The sequence below is a fragment of the Lynx canadensis genome, chromosome B2, assembly GCF_007474595.2.
Source record: "Lynx canadensis isolate LIC74 chromosome B2, mLynCan4.pri.v2, whole genome shotgun sequence".
NCBI lineage: Eukaryota > Metazoa > Chordata > Mammalia > Carnivora > Felidae > Lynx > Lynx canadensis.
Window position 1 is genome coordinate 45263629 of NC_044307.1, and position 16634 is coordinate 45280262.

At 41.5% G+C, this 16634-nt stretch overlaps 1 protein-coding gene across 1 annotated transcript in view; it reads right to left on the bottom strand.

The window, feature by feature from the left end:
- Positions 1-13445: 13445 nt before the first annotated feature.
- Positions 13446-16634, bottom strand: part of TNFRSF21 (TNF receptor superfamily member 21) — a 69622-nt gene continuing 66433 nt past the window's right edge. Inside the window, exons 5-6 of the mRNA XM_030315671.1 lie at positions 16225-16453; positions 13446-14898 (exon numbers count right to left, since the gene is read on the bottom strand). Of these exons, the coding sequence (XP_030171531.1) occupies positions 14669-14898; positions 16225-16453 (459 nt within the window). The 3' untranslated portion in view covers positions 13446-14668. The remainder of the gene's footprint in view (positions 14899-16224; positions 16454-16634) is intronic.

Genomic DNA, 16634 nt, shown 5'->3' on the forward strand with positions numbered 1-16634 from the left:
GATATTTGCATGTATCACAGTAAATATCTTATACCTCACAAATATCTGACACATTTCGTGTGTGCATTAAATTTTGTTGAAGGCATGTATGAAGGCATGTAAAAACATCCAATTAGTATTTCATTTAGCCTGGTAAATTATTCAACTAGGGCAGAACTCACAGTTCCTGAGGAGAATTTATTTTGTATTTTTTATTATGAATAATTTACAGGAAAGTAGAAAAGTTTAATAGGTCCCGGTGTACCCATCACCCAGCTTCAAGAATAGTCAACTCATAGCCAGGCATTTTCATATATCCCACTCTCTCCCTGCCCAAACCCAAATTATTATGAAGGAAATCCCAAACACCGTATCATTTAATAAAATGAGGATATTTAAAAAATTTTTTTAAATGTTTATTTTTGAGAGAGAGAGACAGAGCACGAGCAGGGGAGGGGCAGAGAGAGAGGGAGACACAGAATCCGAAGCAGGCTCCAGGCTCTGAGCTGTCAGCACAGAGCCCGACGCGGGGCCTGAACTCACAGACCATGAGATCATGACCTGAGCCGAAGTCGGACGCTTAACCGACTGAGCCACCCAGGCGCCCCGAAATGAGGATATTTTTAAAAGAAAGGAAAGAGAGAAGGGACACATATGTTTTACATACCTTTTACTTTTCTGAGACATCCAGCTGCCAGGATGGGCAGCAAGTGACTAATTCTACACCATTTTAATTGCTTCTCCACTATGTATTTATTCCATCTATTCTTTCTCATCGTAGTTCTATATGTTTCCCTGTAATTTGTAATTTAATAGTCTTACGTGGCTTTGCCTCACCAGCTGCAATTGGATTGGAAACACCTGGGAAGCAAGAGCCACGTTTTCTTCTCCGTGAATTTAACATTCTATGTTCTAGTGCTCCACCTGACATCTGGCCTGCCTTCCTCCTTTTCTTCTTAATGTTCTCTCTTCCTCCCTAACCAACCTCCTAACCTTCTCATGACTCTAAAGCTTCCTTTTATTAATTCTGTCAACATTTACATGGCAGGGCTCCTGCCATACAGCTGACAAAAGTAAGCTGGGAGCACCTAGCAGACCACGGGAGGCCAAGAGGTAGTGGGAAGCTGGTGAGTTCAGCTGAGTCTTGCCGGGTAGGGATGCATTCGCCAACAGAGGAGGAGGTAGGAGGGCGCCTGAGTGGCTCCGTGGGTTGATTTCAGCTCAGGTCATGATCTCGCAGTAGCCCCTGTGGAGTCTCTCGCTGGGCGTGGAAACTGCCTAGGATTCTCCTCTCTCCCTGTCCTTATGTCCCCACCTCTTCACGCTCTTTCTCTCTCAAAACAAGAAAAAGATTTAAAAAGTAAATTAAACAAAGGTAGAGGTGGGAGGCCGTTGAGGGTGCAGGAAGGGCATTCTAGGCAGAGGAAGCAGACCCTGACAAGGGTCTATGAAGGAAATTTGGGTCTTGTGGGAGGGGGACTGCAAAATACATCTTTTGGCTGGACCAATCAATCTGAGTGGATAAAGAGGGGAGAATAATGAGAGGTGAAAACATAAAGTTAAGCAATGTCCAGTCGTTGGAGGACAGTGCCGATTGGATTGGCATGGGAGCTGGTTGGAGGAGGGCTGGTAGGAGAGAGGAGTCCTGAATGCTGAACACACAGCTATGAAGCATTTTATGCCCTTGGACTCACCAAGGCACTTTTCACCTTCTGCAGTATCTCCTGTGAGAACATGGCCTTATCAGGGGCGCCTGGGTGGTTCAGTTGGTTAAGCATCTGACTATTGATTTCAGCTCAGGTCATGATCTCATGGTTCCTGGAATCTAGCCCCCCACCAAGCTCTGCACTGAGAGCTTAAAAAAAAAAAACAACTTCAAAGAACATGCCCTCCTGGGACTAGCATATCTCTTGGATAGTTTACTAAAGACTGATGCCTCCCTCAAAGAGGTTTCCTTGATATAGAACCTACCTGCCGAACTAGGCATATTATTCAAGCACGCGCGTTCATTTAGTGTGCAAATATTTGTTTTCTCTCAAAATGTTTTCAAAACAGAAAGCGGCCCAGACCTCATTATTTTTCTCAATTTGTTTCACTTGCTGCAACAAAACAAATGCTAATTGGAATGAAAGGATGATAATGTACATAAATTGTTTTTATTGGGCTTGGTATTAGGTTCACGGTATCTGCAATTGCACCTGTGCAAATATATTTGGAAATATTCACTTCATAGCGCAAGAGCCGCTTAATCACGTAGCTGAGACTTTGAGCTAGATTTGCAGAACTCAAAATGCAATCCAGAGTTGCCATTTGGCAGCTGAATTGGAGTGTGTAGACAATCATTGCCATGGAATTATCTACTTGGGCTATCGTCACTGCCCCAATTTGCTTGGCAGTTGAAAATCCCACACTTTGCACTTAAGCGGTTGCACTTGACTGGTTTCAGAGCTCAAAGACTGGAGGGATGTTTGTAGGTTCCAGGGGTCATGCATTTGAATTGCAATGAAGTATGCAAGAGAGAGTTTGGGAGTGAGAAGGGTGATTAAGTGACCTCTAATGTTCCTTGCATTTACATAACTCCCCCATCCTTGGAACACGGATATCTGGAGCTACTACATTGATAATCATTTTATTGTAAAATTAAGTTCACCAGACTTTGGAAAGATGACTCAGTGACCAGTTTGAATGGTGGAGGGGAGAGTTTGACCATGTTGAGATCTAGTTTCACGTTTTATGAGATTTAGAACCTTGTTCCACGTGATGCCAGGTCCCCTGCGTCCAGACGTGACTTCCCTACCACTCATTTCTTCACCATTTGAATCAGGGGCTCACTCGCCTATTTTCCTCATTTGTGGCCCATGATTTTCTATGCCCTGACTGGATTATCTTGCTTGCCTTCCACTCACCTGCCTTTCACCCTCATCTATAAGCTCAATTGCACCCTCGACCTCCAGGAATACATCTAGTCTTGGAGGTGAAGGGCTATTTGGGGGGTACTTGGAGACTAAAATCCTCCTCAATCACCACCAGACCATCACTAGGTGTGGATTTTACCCTTATTTCCAATCTTTGGAGAGCTGCTGACCTGACACATGTTGCTAGCCTTCTAGAAACCTGCTCTCTGGGCCTTGGCTGATCTCCCACCCTACTCTCTCCCGCTCAAAGCCATCGGTGGATTTTAAACCGTGAGGGCTTTAAAATTGTCCCTGTGACCTACAAATTTTAGATCCCTGGGACACATCCTACCTAGAACCATGCCGCCTTACATCTCCCAGCTGGGCTCCCATGGGGACCTTCAGGCCTGACTTGACATTTCAGTTCAGGCTCATCACCCCACATAGTTCCCATGTCTGTCCCAGCCCCTGTCAGGCCAGAGGCCCCACTTATGATCCCAGACTCGGCTTCTGACCAAAAAGAAAGTAAAAGTAAAATCTTTGGCTCTACCAAAGCTTTGCCTCAGTTATCAGCACCACAGTATCACTTTCTAACTGGCTTCGCCTCATATGAATTTTCTCGTTTATATGTCCTAACGCTGGTCTTGGACCCAGAGCTTGACCTGACCATGGTAACAGTGGCCGTTTTATGCCTCTTGCTTCCCTAGAAGTCTCAGGGCCTCTTTAGCCATGGGGTTATTACCTTATTCCAACAGCTGGCTCAGATGTGCTCAGATATTCCCAGCATCAACCAACAGCAGCAATGGGCACAGATCTTCTGTTCCTAAATCCGTGTCCTTTCCAGGTGCCACAATGTTCTGATCTATCTCAGCATTTCCTACACTCTGTTCCGCAGAAAATTTGTATTCTGTGAGACAATAAGCATTTGTAAGACAAGCAGACAAATTCACTATACGAGCATATCTATGTATATTTCATAATCATGTGAATTTGGAAAATGCTGTGTTAAACAATGCTAAGTGTGTTACTTCATTGCAAGACTTTCAGGCCCTTTAATATGCTACTAACGACCATTGTAATATTAATTCAGGGAGTGGGAGGGAGAAAAATGGAGTATGTAGCTTTGTCAAATTTATTGGCCTATGGAGTTTTTTTTCTGTGGAACACTCTAAACATGTCACCAGAAGTTCCTCAGAACATCATGTGGGAAATGCTAAGTGACTTAAGCTCCATTCTTTGACACTGACCTGAAGTCACCTGAACAAAATTCTCCCTGACAGAATGTAAAAGGAGCAAGGAAGTCAAGACTTGCCTAAAAATTAGACTAAAACTCGACCCTTATCATACACCATTCACAAAACCCAACTCAAAATGGAGTTAAGACTTAAATACATGACCTGAAACTATAAACTCCCAGAAGAAAACACAGGGGACAGCTTGACATTGGTCTTGGCAATGATTCCATGGGTATGACAACAAAATCACAGATAACAGAAACAAAAGATAGACAAGTGGAACTGTATCAAACTAAAAACCTTCTGCACAGCAAAGGAAACAGCCAATGGAGTGAAAAGACAATCAATGTGATGGGAGAAAATATTTGCAAACCATGTTTTGAAAATATATAAAGAATTCCTGCAACTCAATAGCAAAACAAAACAAAACAAAAACAAAAAAAACACCCTAAAATGGGCTAAAGACATGAATAGACATTTCTCCAAAGGAGACATACAAATGGCTAAGAGGTACATAAAAGGTGTTCAATGTCACCAATCATCAGGGAAATGCAAACCAAAATCACAGTGAGATAACACCTCATACCTGTTAGGATGGTTATTATCAAAAAGTCAAAAAAGATAAATGTTAACTAGACTTATTGTGGTGATCAGTTTGCAATATATACACAAATATCAAATCATTATGTTGTATATCCGAAACTAATATAATGTTGTATGTCAATTACACCTCAATAAAAAAAAAAAACAAAAAACAGTCAAGAGATAACATGTTGTGCAGAAGAATGAAACTAGACCACTTTCTTACACCATTCACAAAAATAAACTCAAAATGGATGAAGGGCCTGAATGTGAGACAGGAAACCAACAAAACCTTAGAGGAGAAAGAAGGTAAAAACCTCTCTGACCCCAGCCGCAGCAATTTCTTACTTGACACACCTCCAAAGGCAAGGGAATTAAAAGCAAAAATGAACTATTGGACTTCATCAAGATAAAAAGCTTCTGCACTGCAAAGGAAACAATCAACAAAACTCAAAGGCAACCGACAGAAAGGGAAAAGATATTTGCAAATGACATATCAGACAAAGGGCTAGTATCCAAAATCTATAAAGAACTCACCAAACTCCACACCCGAAAAACAATCCAGTGAAGAAATGGGCAGAAGACATGAATAGACCTTTCTCTAAAGAAGACATCCAGATGGCCAACAGACACATGAAAAGACGCTCAATGTCACGCCTCATCAGGGAAATACAAATCAAACCACCCTGAGATATCACCTCACGCCAGTCAGAGTGGCTAAAATGAACAAATCAGGAGACTATAGATGTTGAAGACGATGTGGAGAAACGGGAACCCTCTTGTACTGTTGGTGGGAATGCAAACTGGTGCAGCCGCTCTGGAAAACAGTGTGGAAGTTCCTCAAAACATTAAAAATAGATCTACCCTATGACCCAGCAATAGCACTGCTAGGAATTTACCCAAGGGACACAGGAGTGCTGATGCATAGGGGCACTTGTACCCCAGTGTTTATAGCCACACTTTCAACAATAGCCAAATTATGGGAAGAGCCTAAATGTCCATCAACTGATGAATGGATAAAGAAGTTGTGGTTTATATACACAATGGAATACTATGTGGCAATGAGAAAGAATGAAATCTGGCCTTTTGTGGCAACGTGGATGGAACTGGAGAGTGTTATGTTAAGTGAAATAAGTCATACAGAGAAAGACAGATACCATATGTTTTCACTCTTATGTGGATCCTGAGAAACTTACAGAAGACCACGGGGGAGGGGAAGGGGGAAAAAAAAAGTTAGAGAGGCAGGGAGGCAAACCATAAGAGACTCTTAAAAACTGAGAATGAACTGAGGGTTAATGGGGGGTAGGAGGGAAGGGAAAGTGGGTGATGGGCACTGAGGAGGGCACCTGTTGGGATGAGCACTGGGTGTTGTATGGAAACCAATTTGACAATAAATTTCATATTAAAAAAAAAAATTCCTTGCTGGAAAAAAAAAAAAGATAACATGTGGGTGAGGATGTGGAGAAAAGGGAATTCTGGTACAGTATTACTAAGAATGTAAATTGGTTACAGCCCTTATGGAAAACAGTATTGATATTTCTCAAAAAATAAAAAATAGAAAACTTTATGATCCAGCAATCCCACTTCTAGGAATCTATCCAAAAAAATTGAAATCGGGATCTCAAAAAGATATTAGCACCTTCATGCTTACAACAGCCCTATTCACAATAGCCAAAATAGGGAAACAGACTAAATTTCCATTGAGATATGAATGGATCAGGAAAATCTGATATATACACACAACGGAATATTATTTAGACTTTAAAAAAGAAGGAAATTCTGCAATGCATGACAACATGGATGAACCTTGAAGACATGATGCTAAATTAAATAAGCCGATCTCAGAAAGACAAACATTATATGATTTCACTTAGGTGAGGTATCTGAAATACTCGAATTCGTAGAATCAAAGAGTGGAATAGTGGTGGCCAGGGGTTGAGAGTAGAGAGAAAATTAGGAGTTACTAATCGAGGGGGCATAAATTTTAATTAAGCAAAATGAGTAAGTTCTAGAGGTCTACTGTATACATTGCACCTGTAAATTATACTGTACCGTATACTTAAAAATTTGTCATGAGGGTCAATCTCATATTAAATATCCTTACCCCAATAAATGAAATTTTAAAAAGAATGAAATACGGCAATTAAACAGAAGCGAGCATCAGAGAGGTAGCACTTTTTAATTTTAAATTCTTACTCATTTGTATGTTTCCACGATTTTATAAATTCAGGTTTGTACTACCACATACACACTAGCATAACTAACATAAAAATACTGACAATATTGAGGACTAGCAAGGATGCAGAACAACTTGGTCTCTTATGCATAATGCTGGGAATATACAATGGTCCCACCACTATGAAAACGGTCAGTTTACTATAAAGTTGAAAAAGCACTTAGCATATTATCTAACAATCCTATACCTGAGTATTTACCCTAAGGAAATGAAATTTATTTCCACATAAAAGTCTGTGCACAAATGGTCATAGAAGTTTTATCCGTAATAGTCAAACACTAGAAACAGCCCAAACGTATTCATGAATAGTTAACGAACTGTGGTACATCCCTACCGTGGAATACTACTCAGCAGTGAAAAAGAACGTGTTCGTATGTGCAACAATTTGGTTAGATCACAATGGAATTATGCTGAAGGAAAACAAGCCAATCTTAGGTTACATCCTGCATGGTGCCATTTATATAACACTTTCTAAATGACAAACTAGTGACAGAAAACAGTTGTCAGGGTTTAGGGTGGAGGGGAAGGTGTCACTATAAAGAGGACACGGGGGAGAGTTTCTTTGTGGTGATAAAGCAGTTATGTATTCTGATTATGGTAGTGCCTTCATGAATCTACATATGTGATAAAATTTCATAGTACTACACACATACACACACACACACACACACACACACCAAAAAAACAGGCGCGCCTGGGTCTGGGTGGCTCAGTCAGTTCAGTGTCTGACTCTTGAGTTCGGCTCAGGTTATGATCTCCCGGTTCATGGGATCAAGCCCTGAGTCAGACTCTGTGCTGACAGCACAGAGCCTGGTTGGGATTCTCTCTCCCTCTCTCTCCCCCCCTCCCCTGCTCTCTCTCTCTCTCTCAAAATAAACAAACATTTTTTAAAGAAGTGCATGTAAACACTGATGTGAGCTGAGTAAGGTCTGGAGCCTTAGTTAGTAATATTATATGAATGTCAATTTCCTGGTTTTGGTAATATCATGGTTATGCAAGATGTTATCCTGGGGAAACTGGGCAAAGGGTGGATAGGAACTCTCTATACTACTTTTGAAACTTCTTGTGTATCTTAAATTATTTCAAAGTAAAAAAAAAAAAAAAATAACAATGTGAAAGCCAAACAAAAAAGCAATTCAACTTCGGTCGATTCCAGATGAGATGCTCTAGAAGGGCAGCAATCCAGTCCACCTAATTTGTCATTTAGGACCATGCTTGGCTCACCCAGTTCTATAATGGTCTTCCTGGCTCCACCATTTACTAGCTGTGTGACTTGGGGAAGTCATTATCTGTGCACCAGTTTCCTCATCAGCAGAAGAGAAATTCTAACAGCTCCTGCATCATAAGATGCAGGTTAGGATTAGAGTGAATAATACCAAGTGCTTTGGATACTTTATAGGAGGAGGAGTTGTTCCATGAAGGGACATATACATTCTGGACTCCCAATATGTGATGTATGCAAAGCAGTCACATGACTGGGCCTCGTGTCTTATCATGATGGTTAGCCAATATTTAAACAATATCAACTCCTTGCTTGCATAATAATGTCTACAATACCTACGTTTTCCTTTTGGAAAACTTTCTCTTTACAAACTATCTCTCTCCCCAGAGATTTGGAATGTATGGAACTGTAACTGTCTGCCCTTTCTTTTAGCGCAATTTTCTTTAAAATTAGAAGGAAGAATTCCACTAAAGGATTTTGTGATATTTTTTCCTTGATTCATATTTCATTTCTAACTCTTCTAATACCCTCTTTGTATTTCTATCATTTTATTTAGATACATTTGATTATAATTTGATTTGATTATAATGTCCATGTCTGTTTCCTTTCTGAGATGTGAGCTTGAGGTCAGGGCCTGCATGCTTTCATTTACTCAACATAGAGTAACTGAGCACCTACCACGTTCCAGGCATTGTTCTAGACGCTGAGGATACAGCGATGAACAGACAAATGCCCTGGTGTCGACGGTTGTTACTGGCTTGTATAGAATTCTTTGTATTCTTGGCTCTTGGCTTAGTGCCTTACCCATAGTAGGTGCTCACGTGTTTCATGGATGGATGAATGGAGTGACAAAATGAATATTTCTGTTGATGGGTACCCTGTGTTTAAACAAAAGGGGCCAAAACCTCGCATGAAATTGTTCTAACTTCTAAAGAGAATGAGACACAATTGTCATAGGACTTTTGGAAACGAGCTACCTGTGTCCCTCTTCTGCCTCCTTCATGGGATTTCTAGTTTGGCATCTTGCTATGGACAAAGCACTAGGTGAGTGAAAACAAGACAATGCCAGAGCAGAACAGAAGCGCCTCCTTTGGAGAGATGAACAACTATCAAAAGGCTCTCAAGAAATCTTTGACCTTTTTCCTCCTGAAGATCTTAATTACGAGTGATTCCTGTATTGAGAAATATAAAAAAGATGGGCCAGAAAATAGCTGCTATGTTCCACCTCTCTGAATTTCTCGGTTTGAAGTCCCTCCCTCTAACTTTTGCATTAATTAAGTTTGTTGGGAGCCAAGTCCGGGAAAAAAATCTAAAATCACAGAGGTTGGGGTTGGCGGTGGGCAGAACGAGACCCTGTCTCCCTTTTGCAGGTTTTACAAAAACGCCCCTCACAAAAATATTACTAACATTTTAAGCCTGGTTCATGGGACTCTTACCTTGCTCTTCACGGGTGTGCATTCCCTGGATGCCTTAGAAATATTCTAAAAATAGTTTTTATTTATAATTTTTCAAATTCCACACATAATACACACACGGTGCAAAACTCAAAAGTCTCCAAAGAACAAACCGTGGAAAGAACGTGTCCTTCCTTTCCTCTTCCTTTCCCCTGGATAGCTTGTTCCTTTCCCCAGACGTATCCATTGCCATATTTTCTATATCCTTGTGAGGTACTTTACGAAAAGCTGTTATTTTGGAAATAGTGAGGCTGTGGCATCCAACATGCTTCACATATTCGGCGACTTGAAGTCAAATAGCATAAAAACTGTTTTAGATTTCTAATGCAAGTAACTCTTGGTCAAATCGCTAACTTCATTTTCCACCTGCCTTCAAGAAAAGAGGCCAAAGAAGTATCTCGGAATAGTGGACGAGTACTGGCAGGGACTAAGGTAACTGGGGTCTGCCATGAAGTAGCAGAAATGAGCCTAGCTTCCCACCTGAAAACCGCAAGATTTCTAGACAATGTCCAAGTTTCCTTACAAAGGTAAGGGCCACAAGTCTGCTGAACAAGAGACTGATCACATCTCCTTTTCTCAAATCGAAGTGTAAGATAGGTACCCGATACATCTACAGGACCGTACATCGAAACTGACACTCCCATAGCCCAGGTGCGACCCACAGTCTGAGATTCTATGACATAGTGCAGTTATGACTCATCAGATCTTACTTTATTTTTTGAAAATTGGCAAACCTTCAATCAAATAGATATAGAAACATAAATCAGAACAACATCACATCCCAAATATTCTTGATTAATCATACCTTATACATTATGCTCAAAGTCATGAAGAACTGGTCAGTTGCATCAATTAATTGTTCAGCAGTGCAATTAAGCCTTAAGATGTTGCCCATCCTTGCTACGGAGCGTATCAGTTCTTGACAGTTACATGTAGTTTTACAGGACAGTTATGGGTTCTAAAGCAAGCCTGCAGAGTTGAGTGGGACGATTTATAGCAAACTCACAATTGCAGATTTCCGAGTTCGCTCCCTGTAAGATTTATCCATCAGATCTGGGGTGAGGATTGAGAAGCACTCTCCCTTCACGAACTCTTTTTTTTTTTTTTTTTTAATTTTTTTTTTTTCAACGTTTATTTTATTTTTGGGACAGAGAGAGACAGAGCATGAACGGGGGAGGGGCAGAGAGAGAGGGAGACACAGAATCGGAAACAGGCTCCAGGCTCTGAGCCATCAGCCCAGAGCCTGACGCTGGGCTCGAACTCACAGACCGCGAGATCGTGACCTGGCTAAAGTCGGACGCTTAACCGACTGCGCCACCCAGGCGCCCCCCTTCACAAACTCTTAAATCAGTGGCTGCCCAAGCTGACTGACTACACATTGGCATCTCTTGGGGAGCTTTAAAAATGCTGATTCCTGGGTTCCAGGCCCTTAGATTCTGACCTCACCGGTATGGAGGTTGGCCTGGGCACTGGATTTCCCAGAGCCGCCCTGCTGATTTCGATGTGCCGCCAGGATCAAGAACCACCGCTGTAGATCTTGACCAGGACTGCCTGATTCTGGAAATCTCTTTGGATCATCGGAAATCGTTTACTTCTCTCATTTGGAAATGGTGTCATCTTCTCCCACATCAGCACTACTCTTTGCATGAAAACGAGGCCCAGTTGCAGGCTACCCAGTGTCGATCTAGAGACCAGCAGCATCCACATCACCTAGGTACCTATCCCCTCACCAACTGAAACAGAATCTGCATTTTAACAAGATCTCCAAGTGTTTCATGTGCTCATTAAAGTTTAAGGAGCACAACAAAGTGGCCTCCAAGGATGCATTCTAACAACCTCCTGGGTGCGATGACAGCCCACAGTGGCAAGGATCTCAAGCACTGAGCCCAAGATTTTTCAGAAAAAAAAAAATATGGGAGACACTTGTTCTGTACTTCACGGCAAACCTTCTGAATTGCACTCTCTGGGAACCTGCCTTTAGAACAGACTGCTCATTCCCAGGTGATTATTTACATGAAAGGTTGATAACCCAGTGAAGCACATCCAACTTTTTCCCAGAGTAGGAGATATTTTCTCCTTGGAAAAGCAGCCAGATCTAATTGTTTAAGAGCTCTTCTGCATTTCACCTAAATTGGCTTAGAGGAAACAGTATTACTCTCTAAAGAAAAATAAATTGTCTCTTCCTTAGCCCTGCAAATAGCTGAAGATAGTCTTTCCCCTACCCAGATGATCTTCGTAGTCAACTTTAGATTTCTCAACAAATGCTCCTGTTTCTGTTTCCTACTCTTCTGGTTATCCCTCCAACCCCGCACTGGAAACCTAGTTTAGCACAGCCCTCAAAGTAAGCTAGTTCACACCAGAGAAAACCTCCAAAGTGAGCCACATAATATATAAATCAGATTGTCATCAACTCTGACCAGAACATTATATATTTTTTTTAATAATGCAGCTTGGGGTTACTTTGGGGGTAGGTGGAAAGCTATGTATTACATTAACTCAGTATTAAGCTTCTGTTTAACCCTAACTTCCATGTCCCTTCCCCTTGTATCATCAAAAGATGCTGCCCCCTTCTTACACTTCCACAATTATTCATTGAACTTAAGTATAAGGCTTTCTTTATAAGCCACATACATTTCACCACTGTGATCTCTGTATCCACGGCTTCAGCTTGACAAAATATTTCTGGTTATCAGTCCTGAATAAACACTTTTGGATTCAGATTCAAGTCTGATCTCTACCACTCTGTTGTAGAGCCTTAAGCAAGTTCCTTAGCCTTTATAAGCCTATTCTTCATCTATAAAATGGGTACAATAATAGTACCTATCTTAAAAGGTGGTTATGAGGTTTCAATGAGACATTGTAAAAGTCACTTTGTAAAGTACAAAGCTGTAAAGGTTAAGAAAATAATGATCTCCAAGCTAGAAGTAACTTACAAACTTAATAACTGTAACACCGATTTGTTTTCAAGCCCCACAAAAAATAAGTCGCAGTCTCCAAATCCTCTGAAAAACCCATCTGTCTCCTTCCCTCCCATCACCGACCTATCCTAGTTTGTTTCCCTTTTGAAGAGTTTCTGTCTTCTGTTCACAAAAGAGGAAGGGAAACCTGGCCTGAGAACCATAAAACCAAATACCAGAATTGTTCTCTAGAAACCAGCCACATGGGAGTGGATGAAAGCAGAAGACCCCTTCAATGTCCCTGACATGGGTGTCAAAGTGTCCAGACAGGGCACCCACTTCCAGTTTCTCACCGAAAGAGGAACTCAAAATTGCTGATGTCCTGGCCACTGGAATTCTATAGAGCCAGGGTTCCCAAGCTAAGGAGATATGATAACACATAATAAAAAAATAATATATATAATATGATGTAATACATCCATCATCATGAGACTTTGCCCTATTGCTAAGAAAGCCCCTTGAAGTTACTCAGGGGCAATGACGTTTCACACAGAAGCCTGTGAACTTGTACAGACCCCCTCCACCACCCCCGCCCCCCACGAGTGGTAAAATTCCTAGATGGAAATGAGTAAGAATACACTCCAGGACCTATGTCATCATTTATACCTCTCCACCTCCAAATCCTCTTTTCTTAAAATAGAGACAAAATAGGAGCCTAAGATTTACCCCCAAAAGACTAGGGAATGCTTGGTCATCTCTAACACTTGGTCATCCTTCTCTCTGAATTTCCAAATACTCTTCCAGACACAAAGCTTTGCGAATCTGCATGATTCACAGGTCAGAAATGCAGAGATTTTTAGAATACACACATTTTTTCCAAGAGGCTAACCAAAGAGTTGTAATTTGAGCACATGTACAAGGCAAGTAGTAAATACACTCAAACTACTCAAGTAACAAACACCTAATATTTATTAATAAATTAGTACACTTGAAGGCATTTTTTCTGCTATCAGTCCCTCCCCATGACCCACAAACCCCGCCCACACAAAGGGAGTCCACGCCACCTTTGCATTAGAGTCTGGCAACTGAGCGTTATTAGAGAGCATGTTTATAAACGGGAGCAGAGTTGCAAATATATCAGACAAGAGCTCTTACAGCTGCAGCCACTTTTAATTAAAGTGATTGAATGACAAAGGACACCCACCAAGACCAAGGCCTCGAGGGCAGACTGGACCTACCGACTACGTGTGTATAAAAAAAACAAGACATCTTTTAAAGCAAAACTGAGCAAATCCCCTATGGAAAAAGGTGCCATGGGCACTCAGTTGTGACTTTCCAAAGTGCAGCAATACGTTCCAGAATAGCTCAATTCCTAAAAGATGAAGTTCAAGTTCTTTGGTGGCCCAGGTGTCAAGCCACTTAAATAGCAAGGTCTGATGGCTTGAGGATTTCATGTCTCCAGCCCAGAGCATCATTAGCATAAGAGGGGCACAAGTAATCAGGCATTCTACACAGTGCCCAAGTGAAAATCATACAATCAGCAACAGTGTGGTCAAGTTTCAGCCATGAATATGAACTATACAACAAGGCATATTAAAACGATAACTCAAAATCTATTGCATTACAGTAACGCAACGGGGTATTACACTTCTTTAACCCTTAAGAAAATTTGTAAATTACAAATAATAATAAAAAAAGTTACAATTAAAAAATAAAAAGCTGATGTGGATGTTGAGACATGAAGACTGCGTATAGAATTCACAAGATGCCATTACACTTTTAAGAAGTTCAGAGCCTCACAATCCAGTGTGCAGGAAAAGCCACACTGCATTTGTGGTACATTAAGTGAATTTAAAGTGCACAGAACAATTTTGAAAACACATAAGAAGTCGAAACAGAAAATATGGAACCTAGAAAACTTTAGTGGTGGGTATTTTTCAACAGTTACACCTTGAGTAAGGCTTATAAACTAACTTCCTAGAAGGGTTAAAAAAAGAAAGAAAGAACTCAAAACACTGGCCATATACTCTGTTACACACACACACACACACACACGCACGTGCGCGTGCGCATGCACACACACGCAACTAGAAAAACAGAAACAAAACAAACAAAAAACCACCCTGCCACTAAATTGAGTAATTTCCAGAGTGCGGTATCCCTCATGGTCTACAATAGATCGGGAAGATGGCTATACACAGAGTCCAAGAGGGTCTGGCTGGCTTCCTGACTCTTGACTCCAATGATCTCAAATAGCCGGTCCAGCTTGTCCTCAGCCTGAGGAATCTCTTCAATCACCCGCAGCTCCTCAGGATTCAGAATGTGGAGCATGTCGTCAAAAATAGGCTGTAAGTCACAGGGGTCCAGGCGTACCTGCCGCAACACCGTGTCCTTCTTTTCTGCAGGGAGGACAGGGAAGGTAAGGGGCGGTCAAGGGACTGGACTGGGGAAACAGAACAGCGCTAGGAGGGGCAGTTCCCCTCTCCCAGGCCGTCCCCACCCCCACCCCAAGGTGTGTGAGTGAACCCCTGGCACATTTTAAACGATACAATAGTTTTTACTTGCAATGCGCTTAAGATAATAAGATCTGCCTAACAGAGAGCAGACAAGGAACCACTTGCATGGGTTGTTGACTGTCCTTAGCGTGACTTTTGTCTAGACCTAAAAGACTTCGGGATTCTTCTATAACTCAGCAGAATGCTGCAATACTTAGAGACACTTAAGGAAACAAAACAAAAAAACCACTTTTCCATCTGCAATGTGTTTACTAAACAAAGATCAGTCCACCCTTTTCCCCTCAAAAATTCCAAGTCCATGTAATCTGCTTATCTGACTTTCAAATTACATTGCCACATTTCAAAACTAAACTACAAGGGCAAAAGCACACAAATAAGAAAATACTGCTTCTTGGATCACACCTTACAATGAGACAAGGGACTGTAACGTATTTATTACTCCTTTAAAAAGCTTTCTCTAAAATATAATATGTAGCATAAAATACAAACTAAAATATAAATCTTTCCTATGAATATAAAATAGATAAATGTAAATAGGTAAGGTATATAAGAGAGAACATATTTTATAAACATAAACTACAACATAACATGAAATATAACCCTTTCTTTAAAATCTAACTGGAATTACCCAAACGGGGAAATTTCGAACAAAAACCCATTACAGATATAGTGTGCCTGCTAATTCCCTAGCCTGCCATGAAATATCCGAAAGTGGGAAATTATTTACCAAAAGTACCAATCCTCAATGTTTAACACCTTGTTCTCTGCAATGATTCTGAAGAGAGTGCATTTTAAGTTGAGTCACTGAAACTTACACTTCTGACCCCCAAGATAGGTTAGACTCTAAATCCTTGGATTCTGCAAACCCGGTCTGGTAAATAATTTTCAGAAAAACCTGCCAGACAACATTTTATCGGACCTTCCCCGAAACACCTTCGATAGCATCATGAGGATAAAGGGCGACCAATGCAGGCTCTCGGCCAGATCAAAAGAGCTGTAAAGACTTCCTGGGTGGGTCCCCGCTGTCTGATGCCTCAGTTCCTCTGGGGCCAGCCTCAGCTTGGGGTCTGTTATAGGTTTTCCTGGGCAGATCACTCCCATGAGGCAACTACCTGGCTGTGGGGCTGGCCAGGGAGAAACCCCGGGGGCTCCTCTGGGGGAGGCTTAAACAATGAATATGCCCTGCTGCCGTTCTGCCAACGTCTGTACCTTTGGTAATAAAGGAGCCCGTCCTGCTCAGAGCCGAGGAGCCGCTGGATGTGGAGTCACAGCGAAGAAGAGGCTCCGACTCATCCACGAAGAAGCCCTTGTTCTTGTCCAGCGGGGAAGGCTCCACCGTCAGCAGGGTGGAATTCTCAAGTTTCGTGTTGGGGCTGGGGATGGGGCTCGGGCTAAGTGGGCTGGGGCTCATCGGGAGGGCCAGTTTGTCAGTTTCCAGCTGTGAGGGGAAACAAACAAATAAAAATGTTTCTTATTATATACTTCAAAAACTGTAGAGGAAAACAATGAAATCAAAACACCCTCTCAGATGCTATTTTTGTTCCATTTACTATTTTATAGATGAATTCTGCCATTCTGACAGTCTGTAACTTACATTATTGCTAGACACACATACACAC